This window comes from Sander lucioperca, chromosome 24 (genome assembly GCF_008315115.2).
Source record: "Sander lucioperca isolate FBNREF2018 chromosome 24, SLUC_FBN_1.2, whole genome shotgun sequence".
Classification (NCBI taxonomy): Eukaryota; Metazoa; Chordata; class Actinopteri; order Perciformes; family Percidae; genus Sander; species Sander lucioperca.
The window spans coordinates 6781207-6797819 of NC_050196.1; the positions used below are offsets into that span (position 1 = coordinate 6781207).

At 41.5% G+C, this 16613-nt stretch overlaps 1 protein-coding gene across 16 annotated transcripts in view; it reads right to left on the reverse strand.

Moving 5' to 3' along the window:
• LOC116044463 (microtubule-associated protein 2-like) overlaps nt 1-16613 on the reverse strand; it is a 58575-nt gene that overhangs the window by 14403 nt on the left and 27559 nt on the right. For 11 of the 16 annotated variants that reach the window (XM_031291662.2, XM_035998602.1, XM_035998607.1 and 8 more), the window contains 4 exons: nt 13492-13560; nt 6562-6738; nt 5194-5268; nt 109-2811 (listed from right to left, as the gene is read on the reverse strand). In XM_031291662.2, the coding sequence (XP_031147522.1) occupies nt 109-2811; nt 5194-5268; nt 6562-6700 (2917 nt within the window). In that variant the 5' untranslated portion in view covers nt 6701-6738; nt 13492-13560. Of the gene's footprint in view, nt 1-108; nt 3011-4030; nt 4124-5193; nt 5574-5606; nt 6501-6561; nt 6739-13491; nt 13561-13996; nt 14101-16613 lie in introns of those variants that run through there. The other 5 variants (XM_035998598.1, XM_035998600.1, XM_035998604.1 and 2 more) reach the window with 5 other exon arrangements.

The window sequence follows — 16613 nt, forward strand, 5'->3', positions numbered from 1 at the left end:
TGGTGTAAGCTAGTTTTTGGTATTCAAAATATGTTAAATATACATTAATGTGTCTTAAACATTTATTTTACAAGTGATTAATTTATTAATTTTACAAGCTCTGGGTACCTTGTGAGTCCATCCAGCCACTGTCTGTATCTAGGATAGAGACGTCCATGGTGGTTTCATCATTAGCTGCCTGACTGGTCTGGCGCAGTACATCAGAGGTCTCTTCCACCTCCTGTTCAACCATCCTCTCCTCCCCCTCATCCTTCTTCTGTTTCTCTTCACGTACCACATCAGAACCAACTTCTTCCACTCGCTCCTCTCCTGTTGGGTCTTTCTCTACCACCTCTTTATCCCTATTTATTTGTGTATGTTCTTCTACTTTTTCCTCACCTATCCCATCATCTATGCCACCTTCATCCAGTTGCTGTGGGAGATCATGGTCGGAGCATAGAGGCAAGTGGGAACTGTCTGTCACAGGCTCCCCATTATCACTGCTTTGCGCACTGTGACTACATTCTTCTGCTCCAGACTTGGGATATTCTTCTACCATCTGATCGCCTACCGTCAGCCTCCCCCTAATTAGACTCTCAGGAACTTCAGCTTCTTCAATTACCTCTTGAGGCTCTTCGGCAATCTCAATATCATCCTCTTCATCTGCTTCTTCCTCTACTTGTGCTTGAGGTATAATGATGACTGGGGAGGATATTTGTGGCATTTTTGGTGCAACCTTATCCAGAGTCACCTCCTGTAACTGGATTTGGGCATCTTTCTCATCTAAGGGCTTTCCAGTGCTTACATTCTGAACAGCTTCTGGGGTCTCTTGCTTTTCTATTCTTTCTAATCTTGTAGGTGTCCCATTCTCACTTTCAATATTCTTGTCATCTTTTTCTGTGCTCTTTTCTGAAGACTGAGATGATGCTGGTATGTTTGTGTTTGCCATTTCTGGTTCCTCCCTTCTTTCTTCTAATTCCTCCTGCTCAGATTTCTGTATTTCTTTGTCTAACTCTGTCTGTTCATTATCAATTCTCACAGACTCTGGATGGTTCTCTGCTTTGACCTCCGGCAGGACATCGTTCCCTGCCTTCTCTTCAAGGACTTGGGTATCTGTGGGAGTATCATATGGGGACTTGGGGGTGGTGGGAGTTGGGGGAACCTTGCTTCCAGTTTCCAAAGGAGTGAAAGTAAAGGAACTGTCTGGTGGGCTGGGAGAAGCCTCTCTGGAGGGGTCTTTTTCAATGTCTACCTCAGGGATTGCTTGGATCTTTATGTCATCAGGCAGGCCACTCTCCAAACGAAACTCATTCAGTCTGTCTTTTGAAGAAGTCATTGGGATTCTTAGGCGATCAGGTTTTACTCCACTTGTCAGAGCTCTTTCAAGAATCAGGGTACTCTTTACTGGCGCATCTTTCTTTTCAAACCCTATTTTTTGAGAAATCTCAGGGGGAATACCTTTATGATCTTGTTGTGGAGTCCCTTTTTGAACACCTTCAACTTTTTTTGCCCCAAGCTCCTCCTCAACTTCACTCTCCATAGAAGGGAAAAGCTGGTGCGTAGAGTCTCCAGGACTCGGTACATCAGCAGGAGAAGGCATGGGCCCTAAATACTCATGGAAGACACAGTAGCCCAGTTCCTCTAGCTGATTTTCCCCTTCCACCACTCTTGAGGTTTGATCTCCCAAGGCGAGCTTGGCCAAAGAGCTCCCCACCAGAGCCGATACATTGGCGGGCACAGACTTTCGCCTCATGTGATCAAGCTCCCTTCTCTCTAATGATGGTCGAGGCAGGTCTCCAGCCAGGTCCAACATTTCAGAGAGGCTTCCTGAATGTTCAAAACATTTGTGCTTATCAGAAGGCAAAGGCGTGTCTGCCTCGGTGGGGGTATCTTCAGGTGATTCAGTGGTAGTTGGGGTAATGGAGACAGCTGGAAGAATCTGGTGTTGGCTCTGCACAGATGGTGTTGAAGGAACTTCAGATTCATCAAAGCTTCCACTGATTGGACACAAAGTCCTTGACTTCTCTCCCTTCACTGTTTGTCCTGCCGAAGACTCAACAGCAATGTTCAGGGAGAGGCTTCTTTGTTCTAGTGACATCTTACCCGAGGAAGTTCTGGCTGTCTTTTCCTGTTGTTCCTCGAGCTTCTGCACAATGCTTTTAGTTTCCTCATTTAACTTTTTCTCTGCTGCTGTGCTGAGTTCGTAATAGCTCTGGGTTTGTGATGACTCCTGTTCGTGGCTTTTTGAGGATGTCTCAAAGTAGGTTTTTGCTCCGGACTCATGGCCTACAGAAATATCTGATGTTGCTTTCGACCCATTGCCAAGTTCTGGACTTGACTTGACTGTTTCTTGACTTTGGTCCCCTTTTTGAATGTCAGTCACTGGCGTCTTATGCAACATAATGTCACTGCCACTATCTAGGCCCTCCTTATTTATCCCCTCAACCATCCCAGGCTTTTCCTTGCTTTCATTCATAGGGGCTTCTGATTTGCTTGGTAAGATAACTCCCTCTTTGTCTTCCTCCTTAAGATTTGACTCCTCGGTCAGAGGTTGTTTTGCTTCTTTGTTTTTGGACTCTACAAGCAGGTGGCTTTCAGTAGCCTCTTCTACTAAATCCTTAGTTTCTTGGTTACCTTGCTCAATTGAGGAGGTGTCAGTGAGCTCTTTCTCTTTCATAGAGGGAAGAGGAGGTTCAATCGAAGCGAGTTCTGCACCTTCAGGTGTTGCTCTTTCAAATGCCAACTGCTTCTCATGCAGCGACGCCACTTGAGGTTCATCTTCTTTCATAGCAGGCTCACAAGATGCCTTACTGATACATTCATCTGGCTGGGCTGTGAGTTTGAAGAATACTGTACAACTTTGTGCCAGGTCATATAAGCTAAAAGTTTTGCTTGAAGCATCAACAAAAGCTAGCCAATACAATCAAGCTGAGGCCTTCTGCACATAGATACAGTAGCTCTCCATCAAGCAAAACACACAGCATAGTGTATTTTGCAGCAGGCCAAAACAGCACAGAGGGGGTCACAGCACCTACAGTAAGATAGCGTGCATAAGTGGAATGAAGGAATGAGTTGCATGATGTAAAATGACAATAAATAAATGTACACTAATATATTGAATTCCTATTGCAATACACAAGGATTGACAAAAATGGTTAACCTGATGATAAATACATATTTTATTTGATGTAATTAACTATTAATGGCATCATTGCAGTTTGTACTGCAATTACAGGAATACTGTGTGGATGTGAATGAATCTTTATATTGCTTGGATAAAAATGTTTAAGTTAATTTTATGGGTATGTTCAATTCAATTAACCTTATAGATACTGATGATGATACATGTCCAGTGAGGGTGGATTGTAATGCCCAAAGTGTGTCCTTAGTAACAATAGGAAAACAGAATTATCCTTTGCATGGGAATGAAATGAGAACAACATTGAAACTCAAAGCAAGTGATATACAACAGACTTAAAATACATTCAGAACTGATTCATGAAGCACCTATACAGGTGGGTGTACTCAGAAACACCATCTTGCACACAATATTCCAGCAAACCCCACGTAAAAATATACAGACAAGTAATTCTAGCAACACTTAACAGTATAGACAGTGATATTTGCATTTGCAATGTAGCTGGCAATACAAAAGTGCATAAATGATCAACTACAATATGGTTGATCAGGTGTTCTAATGTTGCTCCAATGAAAAGCAAATGGTTATGTTTTGCATGGAAAGCACAAAATCAAAATGCTCACATCATTTTGCACATGGCAACTTCAGGTACTGAAGCGAAAGCTTAAGGATATAAGAGCAACAAAGCTGCAGGAAGGTTGGCAGCAAAGCCTGAGTCACATCACATTTTATAAATCAAGAGCGGGAAGTCTTAGTACCCATTAACAGAGCACAAGAGGATCATGCAAAATAGGTTATGGATATTCACTCCAACGCGCTTTCATAGAGAATGGATGTACAGTTGCTCACACATATAGCACACTCACACAAACTGTATGCACGCACACAAAACCCCATAAAAAACACACACACCTTTTCGTGACGGGCTGTGTTCACCTTGATGACTTCCTCCATTGAGGACCTCAGGTGTCTGGGCTTTCTGGTAGCCCAAAGCCTGGGGCTCTGTTAAATAATCTGTCTGCTCTAAGAGCAAGTCTCCAGGCTGCTCATACGCCACTTCTTCCTGGTAATTGTGGGGCTCTTCCTCCTCCTCATAGTGCTGTTGACTGACAACCTCTACTTTATCTTCTTTGAGCAGGGAAGGGTGACACATACAGTAGATGAGACATGGAGGACAACACAGCTGGGGTTACATGGGTTACTTTCAGCTCTGATGGAGATGCATGGAATGCAATTAATGCAAGTTCTAGTCTATCTATGATCAATGCATGTTTTTGCCTTAGAAATAATAATTAGAGCATCTGACTACAGTTGTAAATAATATATTTTTAACTCTAACATGGATGCAATCTTTCAGTCTTCTCTCAGAATATATATCCCATTTTATAGAAAAATCTAAAAAGATATGAACAAAATACTCTTAGAATTAGTTCAGTTTATTATTTAGTATTATTAATCTGAATGGAAAGTGGCCATAAACCATGCAGTGGGACTATATGATTCTACACTTTGGTGATTGCATCCACATGCAAGGAAAACAGACTATGCTGTTCTCTGTGAGTAACGAGCTGAAAGCCAATCTGTGATTTACTCCTCGAGAAAATCAATAGACACAATGAGCAAAGGAACAACAGAGGAGATGTTTTGAAGGGAAAGCAGTGTGTGATCAAGGGCTCCAGTGGCAGGTTATATATCTACTATAGCATAAAGGGAGGAAGGATGCTGTTGGATGTTGTCTAGCCTGAGTATCCAGCAGCAATAACTTACTGGTATATGTTAGAAAACTAATACTAAACTAATATTGAAAAAAATGGACCAAATTGTGAACAGGACCCCTAAAGGTGATTTAAAGATTAGCTGACATGCATAACACTGACATTAAACACTAAAGGGACCAGAAGAAAGAGGAGGAGTATTTCTAATCATGCGAGTGGCTGCCACGTTTTGAGAACTTGAAATCTTCGAGACTGTGTGTTTGGGGTCTTCTTTTAGCGATATTTCTTGTTACCACTCTCACAACAATTCACGCTCTCATCCTGAGTGGTCTGAGTGGTTATAAGAGTGAATGGGTGTACCTTGTGCCACGGGCCCAATCTGCTCAGCGGATGGAGAGGGGGGAGGGGAGGGAGGCAAATTGGCTGAGTCATCCACTGCGAAGGGAGAGAGAGAGAGAGAGAGAAAGAGAGGCAGACAGAGACAGACAACACCGGCAAGACAAGACATGGATGGGAGGTAGGAAATGAAAAACGTATATCTTTTCTGATCTTATCTCCATGGGTGGCCTCCCTTTGAGTTTGGGAACAGTGCTTTTGTGTGTGTGTGTGTGTGTGTGTGTGTGTGTGTGTGTGTGTGTGTGTTTGATGAATCTCATGTTCCTCTAGGATTTGATTTGTGGCCAGTTGGGCCTTTTACTCAATGTCAAGTGCAGATGGATGCATTTAGAGCATCAACTTACCTCAGATGGTGTAAAATGTCACACAACATATACAGAGTCACATTGCAGTGGCTCAACATTCGATTCAACCATAAAACCATGAAAAGACATTGACAAACTTAGTATTTACATTCAATTCACTATACAAAAGTGAAAATTACAGGTTAATCCAGATGTAAACATGCACATTGTTAAAGTGTGTCTGACATGTAAGCATGACATAAAAAGGTACCAGCTAATAAGCAGCTTAATCCTCTTTTCCATCTCCCCTTTTATTAATGTTCTCTTCTTCGACTTCTTTCCTCTCTCCCCCTCTATCTTTCCCTTCTCTCTCTTTCCTTTAAGCTAGGCTGATCATTTTGCAGACATATCAGCGACATATCATCATAATATTGGCATTTTGCTGAAAACCTGACATACCCCAGCCTGTGTTTTCAAGTTCTTATTTGATGGATATGATGCTTTGTTTTCTTAGTGAGATGTAAAACCCTTATCCAACCCCATTATCAGAAGTTAGAGTTTTAATCTGATATATTTTTTCCTAATCTAATAAACTTTTTCCCATCTTCAACATGCTCCACTATAAAATAAAACAGCTTTATTGCAAGATACCTCCTCTCCTTATATTTTTACTCAAAGCTTGGAGTATTTCATACTACAGTAGGAGTCATTGAGCTTTCTGGTCTACTTCCAGAAAAGATAGAGATGCCCTCTACACAGTCTTGAAGAACCACGGCAATGTCCTTCAACCTTTAGTAACACTGCTACAGCAGATTGTTCATGTTCAGTAGTACTCATTTGAATATGAAATACATGCCTTTTGGGGATTGGCTGCCCTTGCCTGGCACCATGGAACCAATCACATTTACCAAGACCCATCTGGCAGTATGTGTAGGCAGTCCAATCAATGCCATTGACCCAGTGCTGCATGCACAAGCTTACACACACACACACACACACACACACACACACACACACGCTCACAAACACACTGTGTCCGCGTTCCTACCTGTCGTTCCAGGATGGGCAGCTGCTCCACCGTGATATCCATTCTCCCTGTAGGCAGAGCTGTAGGCAGAGTAGCCATTCTCGCCATTTTCCTGGCCGTTTGAGGCCCAGTGCTCGTCTGGCTGCTGACCGTCTGCCATGCCTGCCTGCTGGGACACCGGGGAGGGGACAGGTCAACCTGTTAGAGCAAGTGGTGGGGGAAAAAGGGAAAAAAAGATGACTATGAGGTTCGCTCATGTAGAAGAAAGAGGGAGATGTAGAGATGATAAAGAATAAGAGAGGAGTCATCTCAGCTAACTCTGACACAGGATGCACACTGCGTGGTGAAGATCACAAATCAGCCACCAGAGGGAGTGAGGTGCAACATTGTTCCTCTACCGGCTCAGTAAACTGGTCTTTGTCTCAGCATCCACGTGCTGAGACAGGAAGGAGCTGTGCCTACTCTATTCTATTTTTTGTGGCTCCCAAAGGCTTCCAAATGTGTGTTTCTGGTAACAGGTGGAGCATGACACCGTCACCTGCCTGTGGATGAGATTTCATTACTGAAGTATTGCCTGAATGGCATATGTTTTACTGCTTAAGAGGTGAGCTTCAATCCAAAACACAACAATAAACAAATGAGTAAATTGCATCTAAAATAGAATGTATATAAATCTTGAATATGTGATAAAATAAAGACAACATTGTTAAGGTGCACTGCAGCAAGCAGCTTGCGAAATGATGAAAACACACCCTTCATATCCCCTCACCAATGATAACGAGGTTGTTACCCTGGCAACCTGAACAGGTCTTATGGGGGTCCAGCAGATGGGTTTGACAGTCTTGCCCTATTCAGACAAAAAAAGTGCTTCACACACACACACACACACACACACACACACACACACAGGTGCAGAACATGGCAGACTGCAGCACCTATTACAGCTCTCACTGCCTTCACTACAGTGCAACAAGCTCTTATCCACCAATTATAATGACAAAAGGTTTGTCCCAATCGAGTATGCACCACCAATGTATCTACATTCTAATTAAGTATGCACCCTCATAAAAGTCTTTTTCCCCTTTAGAGGAAACACATAATGTTGCTTTTTGAACAAGAATAGCAGGGGGCCCTCCCTTGCTAGCAGCCTAGCTAAATTGCATCATCATCATCAGCTGCAGCAGCTCATATTATCATAACAAAATCATCCTTTCTTCCTCCATTTGTTTCTCGTGTCCCTTTCTTTCTCTCGGACTAAACCCGTTAGCTGTTAGTTTTTTGTCTAGCTTAAAGTAATTTATATATATATATATATATATATATATATATATATATATATATATATATATATATATATATTTTGCTTCTCTCCTCTTTTCCATTTCACTACCATCTATATGTCTACATTTATCTTTTTCATCCTGATTCTCCTTCCGTCTTCCTCTCCTGCCAAATCTCATGTAGTTCGCATTTTCGGGTCACGCTGATCAGTTTGCAAACATATTCATCAAAATATGATTATATTAAAATAAGCTCATATATCCACTAGTCAGAGTCAGAGCTTGAAGACATGTGTAGTTGATCAATATCAATCTGAATCTGATCTAAATTGTGACAGAGCCCGTCCAGATGTTGTCGCTGTTTCCATTCTTTATGTTGAGATAAGCTAACCGGCTGACAAGCTACATATTTAGCATAAGACATGAGAGTTGTATCAGTCGTCTCATGGCAACAAAAAAAAAACTCTCAGCAAGAAAACATATTTTTTAAAATGTCACTATTCTTTTAAAATTGAATATCTAATTGATGTTTTCAACCCTGTTAAGAAAAAAATTAATCAGGGACATGTCAAATTCTTGGTAGCTTCAGTCCTAAAATAAGTATATGCCTTTGTGAAATACAGTTCTCTTTTGTCTCAATCTCTCTTCCCTCGTCATTCCTTTCTAAGTCTCTCTCCTTCCCCGCAGCGCTGCAGGACGACAGACTCACAGTGATCGGGGCTAATGTCTGCTGCAGTGGGAAGATGTGAGGATCAGAGGAGGGAGAGAGAGAGAGAGAGAGAGAGAGAGAGAGAGAGAGAGAGAGAGAGAGAGAGAGAGAGAGAGCCCTACTGACACTTAAAGACATGGGACCAGACTGTCTGAAGCTGATCTCAGACATCCCAGACAGCCCAGGGCTCAGTCTCGTCCCAGCTGTTGCTAAGGGAAGAAAACTGGTGCGGGGACAGCCAGATTGTGCTGATGGTGGTTTAGAATTGCATTGACCTGCTTTCAGCTGCTGTTTTGGCAATGTCACGCCACACTTGGCATTTGCATATTGTCCCTACAAAGGATGACATCAACTTTGGCGGTTTACATAAACATTTGATGAACAGGCTCTGCATTGCAGAGAAAATACACATGCACATCGCACCTTTTCTCACAAATCCAAATGCATTACACCCCCAGGGGTCTAGATAAACTTCAAATACCTCTTCTATTATTTGTTGGCTTGTTTGCTGTGTTGATGTTTTGCCTCCCCTACCAGCAGCATGTAAAATACTAAGAACCACTGATATTTTAATACAAAGTGGATTAAGAAAAACTGGTAGCATTGGTTTGCGAGTAACAGTAGTTGTACCTATGTGAATCAAAGCTAACAACTGTCCTGTTAGATCACAATGCAGTGCCAAATTGCTCAGGACCTTGCCTTTCAGGCACACCTTGTCATCCTCTTGCAGTTAACGTGATCTGACATTGCCCTCTCCCATGGCTCCCTTCTAGCTTTTAACCAGTCTTATTGTGTTAAAAAGAAAATGAAAAACTGCATAATGGGCTTCTTTCCAAATATAACACCAAAAACAGCAGCAGGTTTTTAATAAATCTGCAATTAGCTTTGTGAGTATCTGACAAAGTAAAAAATAAAAAAAATTAAATTGCTTTTATGAGCAGGAAAAACGAGGTATACTTTAGACTGATGTGGCACTCACCTGCAGACAAGAAGTGATCTCTGGTGCCATTTAGAGTGACAACAGGTCAGGTCTGCACTAAAACAAACCTGAACAACAATAACCACCTACGCTTAAGCTGTGACACTTTATTAGAAACTAGGTTATAGCATTATCTTTTAGAGAATCTCAAACTATTAAATCATGTTTGACTTTTAAACTTTCTGAAAGGCAAGAACCCCAGCAGTTAGCCCATAAGTGCACAGCATGCGAACCATCACAATGTCCTAATCTTCAAAAGGGTTAAATCAATTGCACCGGGAGTCAAAAAAGCACTGTCAAATCCCATTACATCTTGGGATTGATTTCTTAAATTGAACATGCCAGCATGGGACAAGAGAGCTGTGGCAGCAGGCCTGAGGCTCGACTGACTTCTCTTTTCTCCCTCTTTCTTTTGTCTTTCAATGCCCTCGTCTCGCACTCTCATGGCCCCCCTGCTGCACCTCGCACTACCTTCCAGCCGCAGCTTGGCCCTCTTCTCTACCGACTCCACCCCGTCCCTAATCCGACCTCACGTCCCTCCCGTCTGCGCACCCCCCCCCCCTCCATCCACCCAACCCCAATCTGGGTCACTCATCACGCCTCCGTGGAGCGCCGCTCACATCGGAATGTCACCATCCATTTAGGAGGTAGGATGGAATCTCTGGCAGCCAGACTCAGTAGGCCAACCTGGCCTTAATCCTCTGTGGGAGCGCTTGAGTGTGTGTGTGTCTCTGTCTGTAAGTGTGTGTGTTTGAGTGCGGTCTCTAACTTTAGGTATGATTTTCTACATCTACATATTATTTCTGCATCCAGATGTGGAGGCCATGTGACCAAACATTTCCTGAGCAATGCTGTGTTTTGCCATTTAAACCTATTGTTTATTTATATCCGTTGAGTTCCTTTTACTCTCCCAACCCTTAAGGGGAAACATCCAGGAAAACATATTTTCATTTATGTAAATTACAATTTCATAATTTATTTATATGGACTGCAAGTTCCAATATTATCTCAATGAAGACAATGACTTAAAAAGAAATTGACTGGATAAGGTCAAAGTTGGCGTAAAAGTGATATTTCCTGGCATTCAAATATTAGTTGCACTACTGAAGGGCATTTTGGATATGTCACACTAAACAGTAGCCCTGAGGAGGACAGCAGGACAGTCAAGGTTGCCCTGTCCTGTAATCAACCCAGAATCCAGCGGCTTCCTCCTCAGCAGCAGCGGATTATGTTGTGTTGACTCAGCAAGACATGTGGGGGACTGACATGGCAATAATGAGCGCTGCCATTGAAGTGTGAATGAACTGTGTATATGGTGAACAGCAGCATGACGGGCAAGGCACACACAAACACACACGCCCATGTATAAGAAGTGCAGGGCTGATTCCTCTCCTTGCAGATTAAGTACCGTAATAACAGCAGTATAGGTGCACTGGGAACTAACAAGGCTTTGGTACTTCTCAGAAACATATCTCATCATGCCAAAACATCTGAATTAAGCAACACTGATACTGTGACAATAACAATGACATAACATTAGAATATATTTTCTGAAATTCTGTTGTAGTTAGCGATGTAAGCATGTGAAACAGACTTAAAATCAACTTTTTGCAAACTAGACTTTCCATGTGAACAAGTCAAAAAACACAAAAATAGTGCTCATCTTATCAAATATGTATACTCCAAAAATTGAGTGTGTCGTATGCAGTATCTACATTCCTTTTAAATAAGTGCTGGTAGTACTGGTTATTCCTCCCCATCTTTAATCACAGTCTTTAGAATCCGAGCATGAATCTACCGACCGCAAGACATTTATTCACAGGACTGATAACGATTTTAAAATCCAATTTTTTCTGATGGAATGAATATTTAGGATGTCTGCTGCCAAGTGTCGAGATGATCATAATGATCTCTGTAACCTTCATGCCACCATGACGCTGCAGTGTGTCACATCCAATCAGCTGTTAGCCAAATGACTGTAGTTTCTTACTCTGAACTACTTCAGTATCACGCTTACATTTCTAAATAAAACGCAGATGAAATAGTTTTGATTACAAACATCTACCCAACATTAACATTGTAACTTATTCATAATAAACTGTCACTTAATTCCAGTAAAAGAAACATTAAGTGATTAAGTAAATGATCATTAACATGAATCTCCATTACGAACCCAGCAGTAATAGTCAATAGTGCTTTTTTGAGCTATTAGCAACCTGCTTATCAAATGTATTGTATTTCAAATGGCATATTGTGAGGACTTGATTGGTATTATTGGATTTTTTTAGTGAGTTTTCAGAGTAAAATCTGTCTGCACACTGAATTGTCCTCCTTCAAGATGATTTATGATTGATTAAATCAAACTGACTGCTGTGTCTCTTCTGCATCCTAACTTTAAATTTTATTCCCTTCCCTCACTGCCGGCGTGCTTGCTTTTCCTTTCTCTTTAGTTAGATTCTTCAATCTCATCAGAGGAGTAGATGCTTCCTGGCACACATCAGCCCCACGGTGATGTCATTGTTCCCATGGTGATTTGAGCCCCGGAGTGGGAGGGGCAGGTGGTGGTCAGGAGAGGATGCTGGCTGCAGAGAGTGGACTTTGAACATGTTATGGATCCTGAAATAGGTCACCAGATCCTCCAGGCGCAGCTCCAGGGGTCTTTCCTAACTGCACTGACACAAATGGCAGCCAAGCCATTTAAATCCATCAATACACTGATGACTGGTTGCTGGTTGGGCTGTTGATGTCATTTTAGATTTTTAGGCTGGTGCTGATAAGGGTTGGTATGTAAGTGTATCACTGTTTTGCTGCAACCAACAACAGCAATTTGTTGGGAAGAAATGGGCCACGAGAAGTAACATAGCATGGCTAAACATACAGTATAAATAAAAGAGGGCCATCTTTAAAAACTCAAAATGCATCAACGTCAAAGTCATAAAACAGGATGTCTCAGTACCTCCCACACTGTTGCAGATGTGTGATAAATACGTATTACTGTAAATCATGAATTTATAATTACACTTAAGTTAAAGCCCAAGCAACCAGAATGTAAAAAAAATAGGACACCAGCTATTTCTGCATAATAATTCCTGGTAATTGTCCCAACCAAAAATATAGAGCAACGACACTGACATTTACACACAGCACTGAGCCATCCGCTGTGTTTCCCAACAACTCCCCGTCTGTCTGTCTCTTTAGCAGTCAGTCCCTCCCTCCCTCCCTCACCAGCCGTCTTACATTATTACGCGTCCTTCATGGCTGTGAGGATAATGATGACTGTCCACAGCCCACGCCCAGCACACACACACACCCACGCTCAGCACACACACACACACACACACACACACACACACTCCCTGCTCAAATCAACCTGAACACATGCACAAACACCCAAAAAAAATGAACCGCACGCACACGCAAACAAACAAACACACCCTTTAAATGATGCCCCCCGAAATGCATCCACTAAGCTAAAGCCACGACTCGTTGGGAACAAACACATTGTTAACATGAGCTAAATATAGACACACACACAAACAAAAGACTTCTCTGAATGTACCACCAAATCTTTGCCACTCGCTCTGTCATCTCATTTCCTGCCAGGAAACTCAACACACATTTGACCAGCGAAAGAGTCAAAACACGAGTTTTGAGTTTTTGCCGGTCAAAAATATCTTGCATGACATCAACTCAAACAATCGCCCCTTCTTCCGTCCAACATGTTGTAGAGTATAATTCCCCCTCTATTATACATCCATGGACAGCCAAGCTAATCATCTGGCTGAGTGCAGCCACTTAGATCTGACTCCCGAGGCCCCATGAGTCATGGGAAAAGTGAGTGTGAAATGTCATGCATAGGATGCTATCTGGCAGCGGTCCAGACTTGTACTATGTTTTTTCTTAAATTTCTAACTTATTTAGGTGTGAGATGACTCTAGACTCTTGTTTATTTACATTTAATTTTTTATTTTTTAATTGCTTACCTAACTTGAAGAGCTGTCTTCACTGATAGACTAAACAGACGGGTGCTGAGTTGAAGCGTCTGCTCAGACCTGCATGAAGAAAGAGGGAGGTAGAAAAAGAGGGAATACAAGTTCAAGTTTTACTTTATTTATCCTTAGAAAAGGAAATTAATGTGCAGCAGGATGTCTAACACACATACACAGAAAAAGCACCACCATGCCAACAACATTGTAAACACAACACATCATCACATCAATGGAGACACTCCTTCCCCCAAAAACCAATGACAGAATCCAATTGGACAGTACACAGGTAAATCTGTCATACTGAACATGGACAGGAATAAATAAATAAATAAATAATCACATGCTGTATAAAAATGTGTAGATGTTAGGACATCAATAATGTGTAGCACTGAAGTTTTACACTTCTCCTTTATAAAAAAAAAAAAAGAAAAAAAAAGACATCACTGGGTCTGACAAAAGCCTAAACCCATTTAATTCTCAGACAGCTTCGAGCTCTAACCTCTGAATCCAGCGTGGCTAGTCCAGAGTCAAATCGAGGGACTTTTAACGAGACAGCTCTCATGTCAGCCTTGTGTTAAACACAGCCGTGCATGGAGCCGTGCATGCACACAGCAGCTTAGCTCGGTCACCTGGAGTCTGCCAGCAACATTAATCCCAACCTCAGTGTGGCCTGGTCTCTCTTTTAAGCTGCCGCACCGATGGGCTGTACACAACAACAAAACCAAAGGCAATCTAGTCTGTTCAGTGTCCATGCACGAGTGTGTCCATTCACATTAAAAACGCCTTTTTGTTGACATTTTATTTTTTTTGTGATCATGAGTGTCATCACAGGACTGTGTCATGCATTTCATGTTAATTTATTTAGTTATAATTGCACTTGCATGTTTTATATTGAAATGAATGGCATCACTTGCATTGTTCACATTATCAAATCGTCCTCAGAAGTGTATGATTTGCTTGTCATTTCTTTTCATCTTTTAATTGATTTTGTTGCATACTCTAAGTGAAGATGGCATAATATGCAAGTGCTGGAAATATCTCTAAAAAAGAGCTAAAGTATTGTGTTTTTTCCACAATCTGATTATCCATTTGGAATACTGAGAAGTTATGTGGTTTGGCACAGATGCAAACTTGAAGGAATAGTTCTACATTTTGGGATAGTAACTTATTTGCTTTCTTGCTAAGAGTTCGATGATGAGATCGATTTCTGAGGACTATGGTTAACTGCTCCTCAGATCTCTGCAGGGTAAATCCAGACAGCTAGCTAGACTATCTGTCCAATCTGAGTTTTCTGTTGCACGACTAAAACAACTTTTGAACGTACACGTGTTCTACCAAAACAAGTTCCTTCCCGAGGCTATTTTGCAGAGGCACCGTGGCTCCGTCTGGCGCTTAATTAGCGCCGCCCAAGACGATTGTGATTGGTTTAAAGAAATGCCAATAAACCAGAGCACGTTTTTTTTTTTCCATCCCGGAACGTTGTGTGGATTAGCCAGACCCTCCTCCGCAGCGCTGTGGAGGAACGTCTAGCAATGCGAGACTACTCGATAACACCAACATTGTTGAGAAACAATAGGTAGAAAAAAGTTAATGAACGTGACTACAGCCAGCGTGAGATGGAAAAAAAAAAGAGAAACAGAGGTCAGGGATGATAATAATCCAAAAAAAAAAGAAATCAAAGTGATTATTTTTTAGTGATTACAAGTGAACGTGTCATCTGTGCGCCAAAAGACTCCACTCGGGAGCTGTTTTTGAGATTTGTGAAATTCTTGGATTGGTCCATTGGGTCTGAGCCAGGGGATGAGTTCAGGCTTAAGACAGCCATGAAGAAAAACAGATTTGCACGTTTACGCTGCTTTTGGACTGTAAGGAGGTAGAAAACAGAGCATCCTGTTAACATTAAAACAGTGTGAAGGGACCGTCGGGGCTGGGGCCTGGAGCCAAAACAGGCTGTTAGGCAGAGAAAGACAGAGATAGAGGATGTAGAAGTAGAGGGACGCAAAGAGAGCTGAGCAGAGATTCTCCAAACAGGAAGGAGGGTGATTTATTAGAGAGGAGAGGAACAAAGAGGCCTGGAGTGAAAAAGAGAAGGAAACAGAATTCACCTCCTATCTCCTACAGGATAATTCTGCTTTATCGCAACTTAGTGGGTAGTTTGGGTAATCATTTCGTCTTTGTTTATCCCCTACCCACTCATGTTTCTTGCCTCTTCGGACTCACAGTTTGGAAAAGCCTTTTTGTTGTCTCACTGAATTCTATTGTTTTGCTTATGCTGTTAACACGTGATTGTGTGGTCATGCTTTTCATGTTAACTCATTTTCATAATTGCAATTTCATTTTTCACATTTTACGGAAAAGTTTTCGTCTTGCATTGTTAACATTATCAAATTATACCTAACATTTCTCCCAGAACTGTGTGATTTTTCTGGTGAGCTTTTAATGTTGAGCACCAGAAATGTGAAAAAAAAAAAACCTCTTTTTTTTTTGCTCGCTCATGTCACTTCAGGGACTCCGTTCAGTCTTCGTAAAAAAAAAGTTGGCAACAAAACATGGACTTTGTTTTAAATGGACTAAAACATGCAAAACCACTGCTGGTACGCTCTTTTAATTTGAAGGAATTGGATCAAATGTTACTATTTTTCCTCTGGTTTGTTATTTGTCTGCAGAAAGAGAGAAATAGACAGAATGGGTAAAAGAGAAGAGAAACAGTAAGGTCACACAGGAAGTGATGGCTCTTCTGGGGGAAGGCTAGCCAGCTGGGGAAGCTTAGCTAGAAAAAGAAAAGGGATGAGGAAAGAGGAAGATATAAAGAGATGCATAGTTACCACCCAACCCAAAATTATCAGGAAAGTGATAGAAATCGAAGCATTATTACTCTAAGCCACCTTTTTAACTGACACACTAAATGATCCCTCTCTAATAAAGCAGTTGACCTGAAATCTAAATCTCCACGCAATTCTTCTCTATCTTTGTTTTTTTTCTTCCAAAAGTGCACCCATGTTTTTAATAAATGATTAATTCACAATTGGAGCTTGTGATCTTGGAAACAAAACTAATTAACTAATTGATGCAAGTTAACTGTAATTGGGGGGAAATAAGGAATGAATGAGTGAATT